The sequence below is a fragment of the Haliotis rufescens genome, unplaced genomic scaffold (genome assembly GCF_023055435.1).
Source record: "Haliotis rufescens isolate VD_foot unplaced genomic scaffold, xgHalRufe1.0.p SCAF_43, whole genome shotgun sequence".
NCBI classification, from domain to species: domain Eukaryota; kingdom Metazoa; phylum Mollusca; class Gastropoda; order Lepetellida; family Haliotidae; genus Haliotis; species Haliotis rufescens.
Window position 1 is genome coordinate 568,863 of NW_025964146.1, and position 24,082 is coordinate 592,944.

A 24,082-nucleotide genomic window follows, 5' to 3' on the forward strand; every position below is an offset into this window, starting at 1 on the left:
CAGCCTATTTTGGAAGCTTGACCACTGCTCATACTTGGTGAATAAAATTATCCCTGAACTTATTGCTATTACCACTGCTATTGTATTTTACACTCCCATTGAATTTTGTATTGCATCTTCAGTTCTTGGTGATGTGTTCTATCGACATCATCACTCGTAAAATCCTCCCCAGATTGCTGCTGAAGAAGGATCGTAGGTCGTCCACAGAAATAACGTCCAGGACACGTAGTGACCCGTGTTTCACACCAGCAAGCCAATAATGCGAGGAATAGTTTTCTGCAAGTATTTTTTAGGTTTCCAACATACAGTTTCATGTGATGGTCAAGTCTGGGGAGGTCACTTGAAACTGGTAGGATCATTGTCACAGCGAAACCATATGAGCTGGTTTGTTTGGTTTGTTTGTTGTATAACGCCGCACTCAGCAATATTCCAGCTATATGACGGCTGTTTGTAAATAATCGAGTCTGAACCAGACAATCCAGTGATTGACATCAGGAGCATCAATCCACGCAATTAGGATCGATGGCATGCATCAACCAAGTCAGCGAGCCTAAACACCCGTTAGTCGCCTCTTAGGACAAGCATAATCACCTTTTACGGAAAGCATGGGTTGCTGAAGACCTATTCTACCCCGGAATCTTCACAGGTCAACACATACTTGAAGGAAACGAGTGTTACAGATGAAATGAATATCTTTATTCATTCTGATATACCTTACTATTTTACTGTCCTTTGTCGGCAGATATTTTAAATCTAATACCTAGTTCCCATCGCCATATGGCTTAAATATTGCTGATGCAATGTAAAATATAACTCACTTACTCCCTAACTTTATTAATTCAAACATATTGTAGTTCTTGCGCATCTTCACAAGGAACGCTTTTACTGGTTCTAATAAGTGTACTCACAACCATATTATATAAAGATTCGATCACTTTGACGCCGAGTTTACACTTCATGCTAGTCTTTTCAGCATACTCCTGTGTACGAATCGAGGTTTTCGATTCGTGTAACTTGATTCTGAAAGTGATTAGGTCCGTGCAAACCCTCTTCAATCACTTCGATGGTGTGTGGGTTAACTGTGACGAAATATACCAGCTGAAATGTTTGGAAAAAAATCGTAAACAGTAGATAGTGAACATCTTATTATAACGTCAAACACCAAAACGTTTATATATTGTTATGTACACTCGTATATTAACACAAACCGTAGTGTTCATTTAAGTAAGTAGCTTAACAGATGGTACGCCCAAGACAACATATGTAATTGATAACAGATGTTTGGTGATAGTAACAGTACATATCTGTGTTGGATGTTTGAGTAACTTAATAATTTGTGAGTGAGTGAGTATGGTTTTACGCCGCTTTTAGCAATATTAACATCACGACGGGGGACTCCAGAAATGGGCTTCACACATTGTACCCATGTCGGTACTCGAACCCGGGCCTTCGGCATAACGAGCAAACGCTTTAACCACTAGGCTACCCGATCGCACAACTTAAGAATTCACCAAATAGTTCTGACATATACGACATTCTTGAATAATATAATCCAATGGTTTACACTCAGTGAGACACTGTGTGAGTTGGGTTTAACACCACTTTGAAACGTATTCCAGCTGTATCATGGCGTGTAAACTTGATGTGGGAGGAAGGCACAAAGTGATTCAGGTCTAAGACGTTTACCACTTGGGTGAAAGTCACCAGCACGATATTGTGCCGACAAATTGAGACACATTATCGAGGCGAACCGGGTTTCGAACCCACGATCAACTCTGCAAAGCGAATTGCTGCGCCTTTGACGATTGGGCAGCCCGTGTGCCCGTTTACACAGAGACAATAGGAAATTAATGTGTTGTGAGAAGGATTACCTCAACCGGATAAGCTGCAAGAGTTTTGAAACATGTCCCTTGCATGCCAGCTTTGACGAATTCTGCGTTTCTCTCAAACGTCCATTTTAGCTTTTCGTTGTACTCAAGTGTGGTCAAGTCTGAAATGAAATTGATGGCTGATGAGATCATTCCTATGAGAGAACTCGGATATATTCCTTTTACTAACAAGTTGTATGCATGATCGTATGTCAGAACGTCAAGAAAACATATGTATGTAGCACTGATGAGCGACAGAACTGCTAACAAATACTCATCAGTAAAAGTTTGTACTAGCTTGAATGATAATGTGCCAAATATATAATTGCTTAAACCTTTGACTTCAAAGGTCTAAAGGAATTAATTATTTGTATGTCAAACTTGTTTTCCCCTTCTTTCCTAAAGAAACCTATTTCCAACGTGTACACACATTGGTGTTGTGCAGCTGTTCACGCCAATTAGGCACATACACTTTATTATTCATTATTTTGACCCAACTCCATGAATATCTTCAACCGTATGTATAGCTTATTCAAAGTTAAGGACAGTTAATTTATGTGCTAAAGCAGTATGATAATTTCAAGGTTTCTATTCAAATTATTACTCAAAAATGGCTGTGTGTGTGTTTTGCAAAAGTTAGTACACGATTCATGTAAGTCGATGATCTTGTCAAACACTCAAACAGTGAATACCCATATATCAAGGACGAAACAGAAAGTTTGCACCATGTTCATATCATTCACATTAGCAACAATGCATGACTAGATTTCGGATGCCCCTCACATTTGTAAATTAAAGCATTAAACAATTCAAGGTGTGCTACACCGGACCCTGTCCTGTTATGTTTTAATGAAACAGTCATGTCCAAAGCTGCATTTGTCCACGTCCTTTGATTCTAAAACATATTACAATGTTTGCATATGACTTTTGTAATCAATTCACTAGCCATTGTAGATAGTGTGTTATTGACTTTGAGCAGCCACAAAATATTTAGTGTATGGCAATGAACTGCAAGCAACATTCCTCTGTAAACTTTGATCATAAGAGTGTTTCCCCTTTGATTTGAGTTGCTTCTAAATTCAGAGAGAAAAATAACTGAAATATGATCATAACGTTCAAAGTAAATGTCTGTGACATTTGGTTTGGTAATATTCTAAAGAAATTATTTGAATTGTTGATCTGTGTCTTAATGCGTACGAAACGGCATTTGTGCTGGGATTAGCAAAGTCAAAAGAAGGTAATATTGCCAAGAAGATAAGCTTCAGGTATATAGATGATATCGTTCAAAAACCATCACATAGCCAATTGCCTTCCGATCATTTACCAACCTGAGCTAGAGATATAGGAGACCAGTCACACTGTTTCATATTTACAACAATGCATAAAGATTCAGAGTGACAAAACACTCCTCAAAAGACTGTATGATAAGATAGATGACTTTCCAATAGTCAACTTTAATTGAATGTTGAGCAATAGTCCGGCAGCTCCATCCCTTGGTGTTTATATTTCACAACTATTGACGTACAATCGAGCATGCTCTTTCTACCAAAATGTCAAAAAGCGTCTTACAGCTCTTGCACAGACGTTGTTTGATCACGACTACAACATTCAAGGCCTCAGAAAAGCTTGGAAAATTGGTAGCTTTCCAAATTACATCTAATGTTTCATCCGTGACAAAAAGTCCTCAAAGTCCAAATTTTGACGTGTACCATATGTTTCCGTGAATTATATTCCTGTGTTTTTGCAAGTAAGGAATTAACTTGCCTTTGCGTGTGTTTTTGTGACGGTTTTGTGCCGGTTTTTTGTATAAATATGTTCCATAGTTATCCGAATTGTCCAAGCCCTTTCAGAGCATTTATAACTATTCATTTTCCGTTTCTGCTCGATTGTAACTGTTTCATGTTCCGGATGTAGTCTCCGGTCCCAGTTTTCGATGATACCCAAGGCGTCTCTTCCCGCCGAGTCTACGTGATATCGTCAATCAATAGGAGAATAATCTAGTGGGTTTTCTAAAGTTCATAGTATTAGTTACGTTGTTATATAGCTACATTCTGGGTCTTTGTTTATAGCTATTTTTAGCTGTTGAGCGTTAGTTTAGCGTTCCAGTTACGACAGATGTCAACAATGTGAGATCGAATTTGTCGCAGAGCCCCAAACCGTTTACTGATTTTCATACCGTTGAAGTCTGCTGCCACTGTATGATTATTGGCGTAAACATAGTATGTCAGTACAAGTTTTCTAACAGGAGAACTTACAGCTTACGTCCGTGTTGCCGGCAATGAGGCACACAGTATTGTATAGAGAGTGACTGTGACCTCGACAGCCAAGTGATGCTAGAGATTAAAGTTAATTAATCTGGCATTTTGTGACAGTATGTGTATTTGGAGTATCTTGTAGCGTACTATCATTTCAGTTTATCTCTAGTTTTGATCATTCTACATCGTATATCATGGGGATATAGGCGTAAATTTCCTTGTAGTGCACAGTGGTATCTAAAGTCATAGGTCAAGGATCAGGAGTAACAAGGGTTATGGTGTTATCTGCTCTGTTTTAATATGATGCGAGCCAAATTAACCTGTATGTAACGGTAATCGCCATTTATCGTGTTTGTGGTGTAGAGAAATACCTTGTGTGAATTGTTACAGTTATTTTGTGAAATAATTAAATATTTTTTTTATCCGCAAAATTAAAGATATCTAATACCAGGATAAATTCATTTATTAGCGGCATGGAATATTGATGGGCCCTGAGAGTTACCCCCCTTTCGTAACATTGACTCCAGCTCCTTCCAAGCGCGTGACACATTCGTCACACTCTCGGTAACATCGCTGCCACCAGTGTGGGCGCGGCCATTACAAGAATCTTGAAATTTGCCCTCTAATCCCAAATGTAGTTACGTTCATACTTTTCTTTATGTGTTTGGGAATCCCATCATAGTTCATTTTGAAAAGGTTTACGACTGACCATGTGTTGCAGATGAATTTACTTTACAGACTATCGGAAAATCAACCAACGTCTCCCTTACAATCCTACTTTATCAAATACATGAGAGTTTTAATGAAATAGAAATTCAAATTGACAAACAAAGAAAGTAATTTAACAGGGTAAGTGTATTCGTCGTCAAGACAGTCGTCACTTGTTTGTAAACATAACGGTCAATCGGCTGCAAGTTCAACTCCAAGCATGGTTGTGGTCATCTATTACCGTGGGGAATTTTGACTGGTGGCAGCGATAGTATAGAGAGCTCCGCGAACGGGATATCGCTGTGAGGAGCTTGACATTGACTTTATAAATAGATTCAAGTCGCGTTTTTATCTCTTCTTGCCGATGTTGTCACAACGCTTAGTGCAATTAAATTACCACCCTTGTATTAGTTGATGATTATCATGTCTTGTCTAGCAGGATTGCTCTCTGTATTTTCTTTATGTTTCAGCGCTGCCCTGATGACCATCACTGTTGCTAACACGTGTGAATCAGTACCAGGTCTCTCTGAGCGATGTATAAGGTATAGTGGTATGTGGGCAGAGGCATGTGCAAAGAAATTGTGACTGTTGCTGCAAAACTCACTTGGACTCTCTATCAGTTGTGGCAACCAGATACTTGGATGGACATTTCAGGTCAGCGGCTTAACCAGTGTTGGTAATGCTTTATACAGATATGTATTTGTTTCTTTTATGGCATCATCATTGGTGCAGTTTATTGTATATATTGGCAGGGAGTCTGGGGTCCAAATGCTTTTTGCTGGTTGTTATTGCATTGAGTGTGCTTAGCTAGAGTAATAGCAGGCTATGTGATACCCTATCTGTCAACTTCTCTCAGTATCGCCAGTCAGTGTGACACTCCTACTGGTAATACTTTGATTTGTATGTGCGTACACTGTTTGTGTACTAGGTTGTTGCTGCTGTTGTTAAGGAGGGTCTACCGATGTGGATTTTGATATCCTCGTAGGTGTGTGTTTCCTTTGCTTTGCTTGGGTTGCCAAGGTACCTTCGGGTAGGCACCCAATAAAGGTTTTGTGTCCCTAGGCTGTCCAATTTGAAATAAACTGCGCCCACTTATTTCCACCAAACTGTTGTTTTTGTTTTACTTTCTGATGGTTAGCATAATAACTGAAATAATATTCATCAGTTATAGTCTTTTTCAATATTTTCAGGTATCATGTTTGCTATGTACATGATGTAAGTAAATACATTGTTGTGTTGTTACAGTTGTTTTGGTCAATAACAGTTGCATGTATGGATGGTATAATCTGCTTGATTGGTGCTTTATGATAGGTAATTATACCTAGTTTCGTTGTTGCTTCAGGGCACTAGTCACTCGGCCAAAGTAACCTGCCGCCCTTACCTTACCCTTATTTCACCATTTTCACTAATCTCCATTTTTAAAGTTCGACTCTGCTTAGGAAAGATATTTCTTATGAATATGGAAAGTGTTTTGTCACTTGTATTTCAGAGAATTAATCATCAGTGTTGGGGAAATTTGAAAGCGCAATAAATATATTTTTGACCCAGTGCCCTCTAAAGTAACAGTGGTGTTTACTTTTTTAGTATTGCAGACGAATACTCCTAAATATGATATATAAATATATACATATATAACATATTGACAGTGGTGATGACATTGGGTTATATTTGAAAATAAAATCAAAAGAAATTCCTTACAATTGCAACATAATGATTGAACATGAATACATACATTAGATAATCATTACATTTTCATAAACAAATAAATACATAATCATGTATCCAAGCTATTTTCTCAGATATGTCACGGAGTTGAAAATTCGCAATCACAAAATTAGGACTAAATTATGAATGATTCTTTAGCTTAATTGGAATAAAATCACTTTCTTGATCAGTACAAATGTGTTCTCTTAGTAGTCCTTTAGTATACACTAATATTTTCTCCAGAGCTTTAGGTTCATTTAAAGTCAATAACACAATGTAACAAGGCCTAATGGGTAAATAACGAATTTGTAACATCGTCACTCCCCAAAAATTATATGAATGATCTTTTAAATATTCAATTTCCAAGTATGTGATTTGTAATGTTACCTCCAAAGTCAAAGACTACCAACATTACTATGAAGAGCACGGGAATTACCTCAGATACGGTTGAACTTTACTCTATAAGTTTCTCTTAGCGTGCGTTTAACAGAGTAAGCATGACCTGCTCGACCTGTATACCCGCCCCTCAGGCAATTTGCATAGTAAGTGTATTGTGTTGCCTTACGCCGACCCAGCAATACTAGCATCATACGACGGCGGCCTGTATATAATCCAGTTTGGACCAGAGAATCAAGTTATAGCGATTCTGTCGACGAGATTGCCTGTTTATTGATTGTTTATGGAGTTTGAAAAACAAATACCGATGTGTTTACCTTTCTCAGGAAATATCTTCCTGTCCATGATTAGATCATCGTCCCCGAAAGATGTCGCAAACATATCCCTCGTCAAGTTGACTCCGAGGTCCTGGGCGAAGCCTTCGCAGGAGTAGAGAGCTGTGACGCTGAATTCATATCCCTTGCGTGATAGAAAGCCCGTCAACTGGTGCCAACTGTTTTTTTTCTCGACGTCAAGAACTGACACATGTGCAAGAAACAAACATCTTTAAGAACTTGTCCTGCTTAATATATGTGAACAACATAATTGGTCTAGAAAGGGTTTCTAGGACTTACTCGCTGGGACATGTTGATGTAACATACGAAGCTTGTCTATTCTCCAACAATACCAATGGAAGAAAAAGCTTGCAATTGTGCGACTGACCTTTTCAAAATTTACATGAGTGGAACGATCGATCTTTCTTTAATTCCTCAATCGTCTTTTGTGTTCATTCCCATAGGGATATTCAAATAGATATAGCACTCCCCTTGCCCCAGGATGTGAAGAACTGTTTGTATAGCAACAGAAGTTGCCATAACGTCACAATGGACATTGGCTAGGACGTAACAATCAATAATGATGTCACAACGCTATTTAAAAAAGGATATCGATTGATGAAGTAGTAACAAACAGAGTGTGCCTTATGACGTCCGGGAGGCCCATAGCTTGAGACTATCTATATTTCCAAATTTTCTAACACTTAACATAAAACGTCAATGCAAGAGAAAGGCATAAAAGGAAAAACAAAATATTTGAATGGACGACAGGAAAGTAATGGGCTGCAAAATTATTTATGCTATATTTACAAGAAATACTCTTCATAATGTTCAACAACACTTCAGACATTTCCAAAATTGTATTTAATATTTCTGTCCAGGGGCATTTCTTTCCAATGTTTTGAAATGTGATATTTTCGTTCGGAAGTAACTTATTTACCAAATGTGTAAAGTTTAGAAATAGACGTCCTTTGCTTCCTTTGTTTACAGAAACAGAAATTCTACTTTCACTTCAAACACCTGCATGCAGGATGAATAATGGACCTGTATGGTATAATATATGAAAAGACAAATCAGGATGTTGTGGATCTCAACCCTTCATATGATGACAATGTGCATATTTTGTATATTGTCAAAACTGACAAAAAACCAAACCTACTTGTAAATCAACTAAACACTGCAGCTCTTTTTCTTTAAGAACAAAATAATATAATTTCATTTATGATTCATTCCCTCTTCGTTTTCAATTTCACCATTTGGCACTACCAACTGGCATAATATCACACAGAAGATGAGTACATATCTTTGGATAAATACATACTGACAAATAAAGCAAAGGATGTAGTAGACTTACCAAGAATAATCCTAGGATTCCCGAGCTCCTGTTCAAACCAAAAACAATCAATTGAGAAACGTTTTTGAAGAACTAATACTTACATTGCTTAATGATATGCATTTGCGAAGAACCATTTCATTATCCAGTTTCAAAGATGTATTTTTTTCTCAAAACCCCCACAACAGTTACCTAGTCATTCCTTCATCCGTAGGCATATGCAATACGTATGTAGTAATTGTTATGCATTTTTCCTATATAATGTCTGTACTGCAATTATAAATGCCCTTATTAATTCCCTGTAAGGCTTCGTGTCGAGTCAAATTCAAAAGACACCCTGATATGAATAGTCATCCAAGCAGAATGCACTCATTTGTGAGCCTTATTCTGTGGAAGATTCCTCATTAGAGCAATATACACTCTTCAAAAAAGGAAACGCACAGGTGGTATGTAGTTAATTGAACCTGACCACACAAAATTCTGGAATATAAATTGGATTTATATAATTGGAAAATGTTGGTGGCCTGATATTCGACAAACGGTGCGTCAAAACGCAGCCATTGTCGATTTGCTATGTCTTTTCACACTTGTTCAAAAATGTCAAGGAGGAAAACAGTAAAGCAAAATGCACGTGCAACGTATGGCATTCGCTACTCGTGGTAGTGGCTATAAAAAAGCAAGCATAAGCCAATAATCGTCATTCAATTGTCAACATTTTCGAAAGTGCCAAGAATCAGCGCTGCCAGTCGGAACTTCGCCAAAGGGCGTATCCAAAGAGGGGAATCACAGACTTCTGTTGCATGCCACTTCAACGTCCACCTCAGCACCATGTGCCGCCTTTGTGACCGATACACACAGTTCAATTCCACTGGAGACCGTTCGAGAACTGGCCAACCAATTGTTACCACCCCTGCACAGGATCGCTACATTCGACTGTTCCACCTACGTCATCGCAATGCCACAGCTACGGAGACTGCAGGACGCATCCCTGGTTTGAGGAGGATATTGGACCAGACTGTCAGGAACCATCTTCGCGAGCCTGGAATCCAATCCAGAAGACCAGCTATCGTCCCTGTTGTGCAACAGATCCATCGGCAGCAACGCTTGCGTTGGTTCCATACCTTACAGCCTTGGAATTTGAGAAACTGGAGAAGAGTGTGGTTTAGTGATGAATCACGATTTCTTCTTCACCGGCGAGATGGAAGACAACGTGTTTATCGTCGTCGAAATGAGCGTTTGGCCCCACATTGTGTACGTAAATTTGACAAATTTGGTGGCGGTAGTGTGATGGTGTCGGAGGCCATATCCTACACCATGAGATATGACTTGGTTGTGGACAGCAAATCACTAAATGAATTCTTCAACCTCACCTTCTTCCAATCATTGACCACCAGAGGGCGCTGTTTCAACATGACAACGCTCTATCGCACACAGCCCGTGACATGGTAGACTACCTTCATAATGCCAACACCAACGATTTGCCCTGGCCGTAGAGATCTCCAGATCTCAACCTCTGGGATGAACTCGATCGACGTGTACGTCAACGTCAGTACACGCCACAGACACTCCCACAACTGGCCAACGCGTTACAAGCAGAATGGTGCAGAATTCCGCAGGACAGAATTTGTACACTTATCCAGTCAGTGTCGAGAATATGCAGAGCCATGATTGCTGCCTTGGGCGGTCACACGAGATACTGAGTTCAGCACAACCTTGTGGCCTTATGTGACATGACAATGAACAGTTTTCAATGCCTTTGTAGAACGACAATATTTGACTAACGAGCTCCAAAATTTCATATTTGTATCCATGATATTTAATTAAATATATCGACTTTATTAAGTACAATAAATTTACTAAAAATCGTCCTGGGGGGTCCTTTCTTTGAAGAGTGTAAATGGTAATGCCACAATTAAAACGAATATGGCAGCGAATTGGCCTTGGCTATGTATTGCAAAATAATTGAAATGTATTTATAGTGCACTACGTTATTGATGATATGCTTTTCATTTTCCACTAATTTGTTTCTACAATTGCTCAAACCTTAAATGCAAAAAGAACCCTGATGTCCGTAATACTATTCAAAGTCTCCTGAATCTTGCGTATGTCCGCCTTCTCATCCCTCCCCTCCTTTGGGGGCAAGAATATGTCCACTTTGTAGAGAAGGGCGTCTCTGTCATCATCCGCACCGAGGACAGACAGGCGGAGACACGAGAAGGTGATCAGACCAGCAACCAACAGCAGCATTGTTGTGAGTCTTTAATCACAAGAATAGAATAATATTGGAATAATTGAGGTAAGCAGGCAAGCTCTGGTCATAACAAGATGATTTATGAATAGGTTAGAGCACGAGGATCTGGTGTATAAACGTTGAAATGGTTAGAGTCTGGTTAGAGAATTCATTCTTGCTATGTGTTATGAAAAGAATAAAGACCACGTAACTGATATTGAATATATACTTATCAATGTAAGTAAACTTTTTTCAGCTGAAATTGAATAATAACAAAAACGCCTTTTCTGTTATCTTTTGAAATCTCTGTTAATAGCAGTCCAATGTACGATTCTGACTGTAACATGATCATGCACCTATAACTCACTCACAAATAGTGATGACAGCAGTTGTTCGTGAATAGGCGAGGGTATCCTGCCCATCGTCACAAACACATGCAAATGCAAGTCTATTTGTCAGCTGAAAACAGCAAGGGAACTAGTAAAACAGGGAGTTGCATGAGGAATATTGCTCACATACATGGGACGTTTACTGCTGGAAAGTTAAAGTCGTAGCTCCTCACTTGTGGCTTGTTTGTTGTCACTCTAAATCTTTATGCGCAGATCGAAGTATGTTTCTAGTTCTGATGGGTAAATCAGTGGTAAGGTCTTGACTATTTGAATATAATTGAACGCCATTAGGCCATCGATATAATTGAAGCTTAAGTTCATCTACGTGGCTACATTCGCGTGTTTTGATAAATAAACAAACATATGCATAAATAATCAGATTAGCAAGGGGATGCCTACTTCGTGATGATTGTCCGACCCAAAGTTTCACGTAGATGTTAGCTAGGAAGAAGTCCATGCACATATTGTTTTCTCAGTAAACATTTTTGACAAACTGCCATGAACTTTTGAAGACAGAGTTGTATCTATGGTCATCAATTTTGATGACAAATGCCCATGACATTCTGTCAAAGAAATCCCAACATTGTTGATGAACAGAAAACACACACACTCCCAATACATCCATGCTTCGTTAGCGGTACTTGCAACATGGTATGGCCCCTTTCATCGGAAGAAGCCATTTACATTTACACATCCTAATTTACTACCTTTGACGCCGTCGCTGCAGTATCCTATTTGTGTGATTCCTAGAAAAGCATTACATCTTGCATAGGATTGGAACAAGCTACCAATGTCCGATAATGAGTACTACACTATATATACGTGTTACTAAAATTGGTTCAAACGCAACGACAATTGCTATTTCCTTATTCTATTATTTTCAATTCTTGTCAAACATCAACTATAACTGTGTCATATGAACAATACCTTCCTATCAAATAATAACACGTCTCTATGTTTACAACGTTACCGCGAATGAATATTAATTGTTGTCAATCACCAATCCTATGGTCGAGATGAATGTGTGCAAAAATCAAACTCAAATAGGGCAGATAAAGTACTCCCTAAGCCCAGATTTGGCGGAAACCTCGACGAAGTCACATTTACAATACTTTAAATAAGAAATGTCATATAATCAAACGAAATCGAAAATATGTCTGAGAACATTGAAGGGTTAATAGATTAAGATTGGGTATAAGAAGAGAAATGTGATAAACAATAATGCAACTAACCTCATCCCTGGTGGCCGTGTCGAATGATGTCTGTTGCAGATATATAGAGATAGAAGTTGACATGCTTATATATGTACATATGTATGTCTATATGTAGACCTGAAATATGATCGAGATCAATCAACAGATGTATAATTTACTTAAAAACATACTCTGATTATCGACAGAATTGCATATAAAGTGTACATAACATCGCAACTGTTTCATTGAAACCTAGATCGTGTTGAAGCGATTTCATACATGTGTAGTGTACGTAATATATAAGCTTGCATAGAAGATTGCCATGTCAACATTGGTGTTGTGCAGCTGTTCACGCCAATTAGGCACATACACTTTATTATTCATTATTTAGACCCAACTCCATGAATATCTTCAACCGTATGCATAGCTTATTCAACGTTAAGGACAGTTAATTTATGTGTTATGTAATGTTATGAATATATTGCATGTTGATAAAGAATTCAATATTGCAGCTAAAGCAATATGATAATTTCAAGGTTTCTATTTAAATTATTACCCAACATAATGGCTTTGTGTGTGTTTTGCAAAAGTTAGTACATGATGCATGTAAGTCGATGATCTTGTCCAAACATTCAAACAGTGAATACCCATATATCAAGGACGTAACAGTAAGTTTTCTCTAGAGTGCTTTAGATGTCTGAAGTCCGAGTAAATGCTAAGAAATACCAAAACTTACTTTTAATCTTACAATTGTTTCAAGCCATATCCATAAACAACTTTTAGCACAAAGAGTACTTCTAAAGGTAAGTTTACTTGAGAGGATTTGTAGCATTTCATAACCTTCTCAAACCTGCAAAATGACAGCCATACAATAGAATTGACAAGTAAATATATTCACTTGAACATAAATATTTATTTCCACACAATCTGTGGCAATCATTTGATAGTCTATCATGCTATACATATAGCTTGGGACAGCTGTACCGTGTTCATATCAGATTAGCAACAATGCATGACTAGATTTCGGATGCCCCTCACATTTGTAAATTAAAGCATTAAACAATTCAAGGTGTGCTACACCGGACCCTGTCTTGTTATACTTTAATGAAACATTCATTTCCAAAGCTGCATTTGTCCACGTCCTTTGATTCTAAAAGATATTACAATGTTTGCATATGACTTTTGTAATCAATTCACTAGCCATTGTAGATAGTGTATTATTGACTTTGAGCAGCCACAAAATATTTAGTGTATGGCAATGAACTGCATGCAATATTCCTCTGTAAACTTTGATCATAAGAGTGGTTCCCCTTTGATTTGAGTTGCTTCTAAATTCAGAGAGAGAAATAACTGAAATATGATCATAACGTTCAAAGTAAATGTCTGTGACATTTGGTTTGGTAATATTCTAAAGAAATTATTTGAATTGTTGATCTGTGTCTTAATGCGTACGAATCGGCATTTGTGCTGGGATTAGCAAAGTCAAAAGAAGGTAATATTGCCAAGAAGATAAGCTTCAGGTATATCGATGATATCGTTCAAAAACCATCACATAGCCAACTGCCTTCCACTGATTTACCAACCTGAGCTAGAGATGTAGGAGACCAGTCACACTGTTTCATATTTACAACAATGCATAAAGATTCAGAGTGACAAAACACTCCTCAAAAGACTGTATGACAAGATAGATGACTTTCCAATAGTCAACTTTAAGTGTATGTTGAGCAATAGTCCTGCAGCCCCATCCCTTGGTGTTTATATTTCACAACTTTTGACGTACAATCGAGCATGCCCTTTCTACCAAAATGTCAAAAAGCGTCTTACAGCTCTTGCACAGACGTTGTTTGATCACGACTACAACATTCAAGGCCTCAGAAAAGCTTGGAAAATTGGTAGCTTTCCAAATTACGTCGAATGTTTCATTAGTGACAATAAGTTCATAATTATCCGAATTGTCCGAGCCCTTTCAGAGCATTTATAACTATTCATTTTCCGTTTCTGCTCGATTGTAACTGTTTCATCTTCCGGATGTAATCTCCGGTCCCAGTTTTCGATGATACCCAAGTCGTCTCTTCCCGCCGAGTCTATGTGATATCGTCAATCAATAGGAGAATAATCTAGTGGGTTTTCTAAAGTTCATAGTATTAGTTACGTTGTTATATAGCTACATTCTGGGTCTTTGTTTATAGCTATTTTTAGCTGTTGAGCGTTAGTTTAGCGTTCCAGTTACGACAGATGTCAACAATGTGAGATCGAATTTGTCGCCGAGCCCCAAACCGTTTACTGATTTTCATACCGTTGAAGTCTGCTGCCACTGTATGATTATTGGCGTAAACATAGTATATCAGTACAAGTTTTCTAACAGGAGAACTTACAGCTTACGTCCGTGTTGCCGGTAATGAGGCACACAGTATTGTGAGTCAAGTGTGGAAAATGTCACAACACACGTCTCAAATTCACGTTAGTACCGGGTATGTCCACCGTGAGCGTCAATACAATCTAGAAAACGTCTACGGGCTGATGACGTCAGACGTCTGATGACGTTTGGGGTGGGGGGGGGGTGGGGGGGTGGGGGGGGGGATGCGTTGCCATTCATGAAGGAGGCATTGTTCCAATTCCTGTAGGTTAACTGGAGGCACAGGGCGATTCCTGACTTTGCGGCCGAGAATGTCCCACATGTGTTCATGTCCGGTGAACATGCCGGCCATGGTAAAACGTGAATGTTGGCGTTTGCTAGGAAGTTCTGGGTCAGCCTTGCCGTGTGAGGTCTCGCATTATCGTGCTGGAAAATGATACCATTAGGCTGTTGTTGGATGAATGGCACCACAACTGGTTGTAAGATGTCATCAAGATAACGCTGCGCATTTAGGTTTCCTCGAATAACGACGAGTCTCGTTTTGACGTCACCGCAGATTCCACCCCAAACTATTAAACCTCCGCCTCCATATGGCCTGACTTGATGGATGCAGTTCGGTGCCAAACGTTCACCTACTCTTCGGTACACACGCTGCCGGCCGTCGTTCCTGAAGATGCAAAATCTGCATTCGTCAGAAAACATAACACGTTCTACCGTTGCCACCGTCGAAGTCGCCTGGCCCATATCCGTCTGTTTAGTCGGTGTTGAGGTGTCAGGAACGCTCCGCGGTAGGGGCGACGTGCTCGGATACCATGTGCCCGCAGTCTCCTGTACACGGTTTGTCGACTTATCACGTGTCCGAGTGCCTACCGTGCCGTTAACGTCGCCGTTACGAAGCGGTTCCGAAGGTTAAGTACCCGGATGTGGCGGTCTTCAATAGGCGTGGTCACCCGTGGTCTCCCGGTTCTCGGCCTGTCTGCTGTCCGACCTGTTGACGCAACCGCTGCATTAACCTGGTGACGGTTATGCGCGCGCATCCTAACCTTCTGCGTAGCTCCCTGTTGGAGCATTCTCTCTCTCAATCGCTGTCAAACGTGGCATTTCTTTGTGTGCTTTTTGTTGCTGTGATCCCAACGTGTCGGGTCTGCAGTTTTATACAGAAGATATGCACGTGTATTTCGTGTTACGGGACGGAACGTCATTTGGGAAAATGGCACGCTTTTTTCTCAATTGATCAAATGTTCCCGGTTTTATCGACCGAATACGTTTGCTTTGGAACGTAGGATGCGCAAAAGTACCTTTTCAGGTGAAAATTAACTCTTCATAATCAAAATATTTAGAAAAATGTGTGGTATCGTTTCTTTTGGACATTAGTTTATATATTGGCAGGGAGTCTGGGGTCCAAATGCTTTTTGCTGGTTGTTATTGCATTGAGTATGCTTAGCTAGAGTAATAGCAGGCTATGTGATACCCTATCTGTTAACTTCTCTCAGTATCGCCAGTCAGTGTGACACTCCTACTGGTAATACTTTGATTTGTATGTGCGTACACTGTTTGTGTACTAGGTTGTTGCTGCTGTGGTTAAGGAGGGTCTACCGATGTGGATTTTGATATCCTCGTAGGTGTGTGTTTCCTTTGCTTTGCTTGGGTTGCCAAGGTACCTTCGGGTAGGCACCCATTAAAGGTTTTGTGTCTCTAGGCTGTCCAATTTGAAATAAACTGCGCCCACTTATTTCCACCAAACTGTTGTTTTTGTTTTACTTTCTGATGGTTAGCATAATAACTGAAATAATATTCATCAGTTATAGTCTTTTTCAATATTTTCAGGTATCATGTTTGCTATGTACATGATGTAAGTAAATACATTGTTGTGTTGTTACAGTTGTTTTGGTCAATAACAGTTGCATGTATGGATGGTATAATCTGCTTGATTGGTGCTTTATGATAGGTAATTATACCTAGTTTCGTTGTTGCTTCAGGGCACTAGCCACTCGGCCAAAGTAACCTGCCGCCCTTACCTTACCCTTATTTCACCATTTTCACTAATCTCCATTTTTAAAGTTCGACTCTGCTTAGGAAAGATATTTCTTATGAATATGGAAAGTGTTTTGTCACTTGTATTTCAGAGAATTAATCATCAGTGTTGGGGAAATTTGAAAGCGCAATAAATATTTTTTTGACCAGTGCCCTCTAGTGGTGTTTACTTTTTTAGTATTGCAGACGAATACTCCTAAATATGATAAACATATATTACATATTGACAATGGTGATGAAATTGGGTTCTTTTAAATCAACAAGAGAATATAATGTAATTCCTTATATTTGAAAATAAGATCAAAAGATCATGAATACATACATTAGATAATCATTACATTTTCATAAACAAATAAATACATAATCATGTATCCAAGCTATTTTCTCAGATATTTCACGGAGTTGAAAATTCGCAATCACAAAATTAGGACTAAATTATGAATGATTCTTTAGCTTAATTGGAATAAAAAATCACTTTCTTGATCAGTACAAATGTGTTCTCTTAGTAGTCCTTTAGTATACACTAATATTTTCTCCAGAGCTTTAGGTTCATTTAAAGTCAATAACACAATGTAACAAGGCCTAATGGGTAAATAACGAATTTGTAACATCGTCACTCCCCAAAAATTATATGAATGATCTTTTAAATATTCAATTTCCGAGTATGTGATTTGTAATGTTACCTCCAAAGTCAAAGACTACCAACATTACTATGAAGAGCACGGGAATTACCTCAGATACGGTTGAACTTTACTCTATAAGTTTCTCTTAGCGTGCGTTTAACAGAGTAAGCATGACCTGCTCGACCTGTACACCCGCCCCTCAGGCAATTTGCATAGTAAGTGTATTGTGTTGCCTTTCGCCGACCCAGCAATACTAGCATCATACGACGGTGGCCTGTATATAATCCAGTCTAGACCAGAGAATCAAGTTATAGCGATTCTGTTGACGAGATTGCCTGTTTATTGATTGTTTATGGAGTTTGAAAAACAAATACCGATGTGTTTACACAGTGTTTACCTTTCTCAGGAAATATCTTCCTGTCAATGATTAGATCATCGTCCCCGAAAGATGTCGCCATCATATCCCTCGTCAATTTGACTCCGTGTTCCTTGGCGAAGCCTTCGCAGCTGTGACGCTGAATTCATATCCCTTGCGTGATAGAAAGCCCGTCAACTGGTGCCAACTGTATGTTTTCTCGACGTCAAGAACTGACACATGTGCAAGAAACAAACATCTTTAAGTACTTGTCCTGCTTAATATATGTGAACAACATAATTGGTCTAGAAAGGGTTTCTAGGACTTACTCGCTGGGACATGATGATGTAACATACGAAGCTTGTCCAACAATGCCAATGGAAGAAAAAGCTTGCAATTGTGCGACTGACCTTTTCAAAATTTACATGAGTGGAACGATCGATCTTTCTTTAATTCCTCAATCGTCTTTTGTGTTCATTCCCAAAGGGATATTCAAATAGATATAGCGCTTCCCTTGCCCCAGGATGTGAAGAACTGTTTGTATAGCAACAGAAGTTGCCATAACGTCACAATGGACATTGGCTAGGACGTAACAATCAATAATGATGTCACAACGCTATTTAAAAAAGGATATCGAGTGATGAAGTACGTAACAGAGTGTGCCTTATGACGTCCGGGAGGCCCATAGCTTGAGACTATCTATATTTCCAAATTTTCTAACACTTAACATAAAACGTCAATGCAAGAGAAAGGCATAAAAGGAAAATCAAAATATTTGAATGGACGACAGGAAAGTAATGGGCTGCAAAATTATTTATGCTATATTTACAAGAAATACTCTTCAAAATGTTCAACAACACTTCAGACATTTCCAAAATTGTATTTAATATTTCTGTCCAGGGGCATATCTTTCCAATGTTTTGAAATGAGATATTTTCGTTCGGAAGTAACTTATTACCAAATGTGTAAAGTTTAGAAATAGACGTCCTTTGCTTCCTTTGTTTACAGAAACAGAAATTCGCATTCACTTCAAACACCTGCATGCAGGATGAATAATGGACCTGTATGGTATAATATATGAAAAGACAAATCAGGATGCAGTAGACTTACCAAGAATAATCCTAGGATTCCCGAGCTCCTGTTCAAACCAAAAACAATCAATTGAGAAACGTTTTTGAAGAACTAACACTTACATTGCTTAATGATATGCATTTGCGAAGAACCATTTCATTATCCAGTTTCAAAGATGTATTTTTTTCTCAAAACCCCCACAACAGTTACCTAGTCATTCCTTCATCCGTAAACATATGCAATACGTATGTAGTAATTGTTATGCATTTTTCCTATAGAATGTTTGTACTGCCATTATAAATGCCCTTATTAACTCCTGTAAGGTTTCGTGTCGAGTCAAATTCAATAGACGCCCTGATATGAATAGTCATCCAAGCAGAATGCACTCATTTGTGAGCCTTATTCTGTGGAAGATTCCTCATTAGAGCAATATACACTCTTCAAAAAAGGAAACGCACAGGTGGTATGTATTTAATTGAACCTGACCACACAAAATTCTGGAATATAAATTGGATTTATATAATTGGAAAATGTTGGTGGCCTGATATTCGACAAACGGTGCGTCAAAATGCAGCCATTGTCGATTTGCTATGTCTTTTCACACTTGTTCAAAAATGTCATGGAGGAAAACAGTAAAGCAAAATGCACGTGCAACGTATGGCATTCACTACTCGTGGTAGTGGCTATAAAAAAGCAAGCATAAGCCAATAATCGTCAATCAATTGTCAACATTTTCGAAAATGCCGAGACTCAGCGCTGCCAGTCGGAACTTCGCCAAAGGGCGTATCCAAAGAGGGGAATCACAGACTTCTGTTGCATGCCACTTCAACATCCACCTCAGCACCATGTGCCACCTTTGTGACCGATACACACAGTTCAATTCCACTGCAGACCGTTCGAGAACTGGCCAACCAATTGTTACCACCCCTGCACAGGATCGCTACATTCGACTGTTCCACCTACGTCATCGCAATGCCACAGCTACGGAGACTGCAGGACGCATCCCTGGTTTGAGGAGGATATTGGACCAGACTGTCAGGAACCATCTTCGCGAGCCTGGAATCCAACCCAGAAGACCAGCTATCGTCCCTGTTGTGCAACAGATCCATCGACAGCAACGCTTGCGTTGGTTCCATACCTTACAGCCTTGGAATTTGAGAAACTGGAGACGAGTGTGGTTTAGTGATGAATCACGATTTCTTCTTCACCGGAAGAAAACGTATTTATCGTCGTCGAAATGAGCGTTTGAATCCACATTGTGTACGTAAATTTGACAAATTTGGTGGCGGTAGTGTGATGGTGTCGGAGGCCATATCCTACACCACGAGATATGACTTGGTTGTTGACAACAAATCACTAAATGAATTCTTCAACCTCACCTTCTTCCAATCATTGACCACCAGAGGGCGCTGTTTCAACATGACAACGCTCTATCGCACACAGCCCGTGACACGGTAGACTACCTTCATAATGCCAACACCAACGATTTGCCCTGGCCGTAGAGATCTCCAGATCTCAAACTCTGGGATGAACTCGATCGACGTGTACGTCAACGTCAGTACACGCCACAGACACTCCCACAACTGGCCAACGCGTTACAAGCAGAATGGTGCAGAATTCCGCAGGACAGAATTTGTACACTTATCCAGTCAGTGTCGAGAAGATGCAGAGCCATGATTGCTGCCTTGGGCGGTCACACGAGATACTGAGTTCAGCGCAACCTTGTGGCCTTATGTGACATGACAATGAACAGTTTTCAATGCCTTTGTAGAACGACAATATTTGACTAACGAGCTCCAAAATTTCATATTTGTATCCATGATATTAAATTAAATATATCGACTTTTTTAAGTACAATAAATTTACTAAAAATCGTCCTGGGGGGTCCTTTCTTTGAAGAGTGTAAATGGTAATGCCACAATCAAAACGAATATGGCAGCGAATTGGCCTTAGGTATGAATCGCAAAATAACTGAAATATATTTATAGTGCACTACGTTATTGATGATATGCTTTTCATTTTCCACTAATTTGTTTCTACAATTGCTCAAACCTTAAATGCAAAAAGAACCCCGATGTCCGTTATACTATTCACAGTCTCCTGAATCTTGCGTATGTCCGCCTTCTCATCCCTCCCTCCTTTGGGGACAAGAATATGTCCACTTTGTAGAAAAGTGCGTCTCTGTCATCATCCGCACCGAGGACAGACAGGCTGAGACACGAGAAGGTGATCAGACCAGCAACCAACAGCAGCATTGTTGTGAGTCTTTAATCACAAGAATAGAATAAAATTGGAATAATTGAGGTAAGCAGGCAAGCTCTGGTCATAACAAGATGATTTATGAATAGGTTAGAGCACGAGGATCTGGTGTATAAACGTTGAAATGGTTAGAGTCTGGTTAGAGAATTCTTTTGCTCTAACGAGAACCAAGGACCTATCTCTGGACTATGTTGATCTGTCGTGGAACTGTGAGTCGTGGACAGAAAAGTTTCAAACCGTATGGGAAATGGGTTTCTTGCTATGTGTTATGAAAAGAATAAAGACCACATAACTGATATTGAATATAAACTTATCAATGTAAGTTAACTTTTTTCAGCTGAAATTGAATAATAACAAAAACGCCTTTCGGTTATCTTATGAAATCTCTGTTAAAAGCAGTCCAATGTACGATTCTGACTGTAACATGATCATGCACCTACAACTCACTCACAAATAGTGATGACAGCAGTTGTTCGTGAAAAGGCGAGGGTATCCTGCCCATCGTCACAAACACATGCAAATGCAAGTCTATTTGTCAGCTGAAAACAGCAAGGGAACTAGTAAAACAGGGAGTTGCATGAGGAATATTGCTCACATACATGGGACGTTTACTGCTGGAAAGTTAAAGTCGTAGCTCCTGTCTTGTGGCTTGTTTGTTGTCACTCTAAATCTTTATGCGCAGATCGAAGTATGTTTCTAGTTCTGATGGGTAAATCAGTGATAAGGACTTGACTATTTGAATATAATTGAACGCCATTAGGCCATCGATATAACTGAAGCTTAAGTTCATCTACGTGGCTACATTCGCGTGTTTTGATAAATAAACAAACATATGCATAAATAATCAGATTAGCAAGGGGATGCCTACTTCGTGATGATTGTCCGACCCAAAGTTTCACGTAGATGTTAGCTAGGAAGAAGTCCATGCACATATTGTTTTCTCAGTAAACATTTTTGACAAACTGCCATGAACCTTTGAAGACAGAGTTGTATCTATGGTCATCACGTTTGATGACAAATGCCCCATGGATACTTATCGATGATGGGTTTTGCGGGACACATTCTGTCACAGAAATCCCAACATTGTTGATAAACAGAAAACACACACACTCCCAATACATCCATGCTTCGTTAGCGGTACTTGCAACATGGTATGGCCCCTTTTATCGGAAGAAGCCATTTACATTTACACATCCTAATTTACTACCTTTGACGCCGTCGCTGCAGTATCCTATTTGTGTGATTCCTAGAAAAGCATTACATCTTGCATAGGATTGGAACAAGCTACCAATGTCCGATAATGAGTACTACATTATATATACGTGTTGCTAAAATTGGTTCAAACGCAACGACAATTGTTTTTTTTCCTTATTCTATTATTTTCAATTCTTGTCAAACATCAACTATAACTGTGTCATATGAACAATACCTTCCTATCAAATAATAACACGTCTCTATGTTTACAACGTTACCGCGAATGAATATTAATTGTTGTCAATCACCAATCCTATGGTCGAGATGAATGTGTGCAAAAATCAAACTCAAATAGGGCAGATAAAGTACTCTCTAAGCCCAGATTTGGCGGAAACCTCGACGACGTGGCCTTAAAGTCACATTTACAATACTTTAAATAAGAAATGTCATATACAATATAATCAAACGAAATCGAAAACATGTCTGAGAACATTGAAGGGTTAATAGATTAACATTGGGTATAAGAAGAGAAATATGATAAACAATAATGCAACTTACCTCATCCCTGGTGGCCGTGTCGAATGATGTCTGTTGCAGATATATAAAGACAGAAGTTGAAAATAACAGATAGGTAACACCGGCATGCTATCATCCAACAATGGCATGCTATCATCCAACAATAGCATGCTATCATCCAACAACGGCATGCAATCATCCAACAACGGCATGCTATCATCCAACAATAGTGTGCTATCATCCAACAATAGCATGCTATCATCCAAAAACAGTGTGCTATCATCCAACAACGGCATGCTATCATCCAGCAACGGCATGCTATCATCCAACAATAGCATGCTATCATCCAACAATAGTGTGCTATCATCCAACACCGGCATGCTATCATCCAACAACGGCATGCTATCATCCAACAACGGCATGCTATCATCCAACAATAGTGTGCTATCATCCAATAATAGCATGCTATCATCCAACAACGGCATGCTATCATCCAGCAACGGCATGCTATCATCCCACAACGGCATGCTATCATCCAACAATAGCATGCTATCACCCAACAATAGCATGCTATCATCCAACACCGGCATGCTATCATCCAACAATAGTGTGCTATCATCCAACAACGGCATGCAATCATCCAACAACGGCATGCTATCATCAAACAACGGCATGCTATCATCCAACAACGGCATGCTATCATCCAACAACGTCATGCAATCATCCAACAACGGCATGCTATCATCCAACAATAGCATGCTATCATCCAACAATAGTGTGCTATCATCCAACAACGGCATGCAATCATCCAGCAACGGCATGCTTTCATCCAACAATAGCATGCAATCATCCAACAAAAGTGTGCTATCATCCAACAATAGTGTGCTATCATCCAACAACGGCATACTATCATCCAACAATGGCATGCTATCATCCAACAACGGCATGCAATCATCCAACAACGGCATGCTATCATGCTACAATAGTGTGCTATCATCCAACAACGGCATGTTATCATCCAACAACGGCATGCTATCATCCAACAACGGCATGCTATCATCCAGCAACGGCATGCTGTCATCCAACAATAGCATGCTATCATCCCACAACGGCATGCTACCATCCAACAACGGCATGCTATCATGCAACACGAGCATGCTATCATCCAACTACGGCATGCTATCATCCAACAAGGGCATGCTATCATCCAACAACGGCATGCTATCATCCAACAACGGCATGCTATCATGCAACAATAGTGTGCTATCATCCAACAACGGCATG

General features: G+C 39.4%; 1 protein-coding gene and 1 long non-coding RNA gene across 2 annotated transcripts; both read right to left on the reverse strand.

The window, feature by feature from the left end:
* Positions 1-674: 674 nt before the first annotated feature.
* On the reverse strand, positions 675-12,462 carry LOC124116670. Its single transcript, XM_048383014.1, has 7 exons — positions 12,430-12,462; positions 11,176-11,267; positions 10,622-10,835; positions 8,600-8,627; positions 7,249-7,449; positions 1,872-1,990; positions 675-1,098 (listed from the first exon to the last, which is right to left on the reverse strand). The coding sequence occupies exons 3-7, from the start codon at positions 10,823-10,825 to the stop codon at positions 970-972; spliced, it is 681 nt and encodes a 226-aa protein (XP_048238971.1). The 5' UTR covers positions 10,826-10,835; positions 11,176-11,267; positions 12,430-12,462; the 3' UTR covers positions 675-969.
* Positions 12,463-17,889: 5,427 nt separating this feature from the next.
* LOC124116662 lies at positions 17,890-20,922 on the reverse strand. The gene is made up of 3 exons (XR_006858145.2): positions 20,882-20,922; positions 18,869-18,896; positions 17,890-17,991 (listed from the first exon to the last, which is right to left on the reverse strand). It is a non-coding gene; the product is annotated as an uncharacterized LOC124116662 (long non-coding RNA).
* Positions 20,923-24,082: the final 3,160 nt, after the last annotated feature.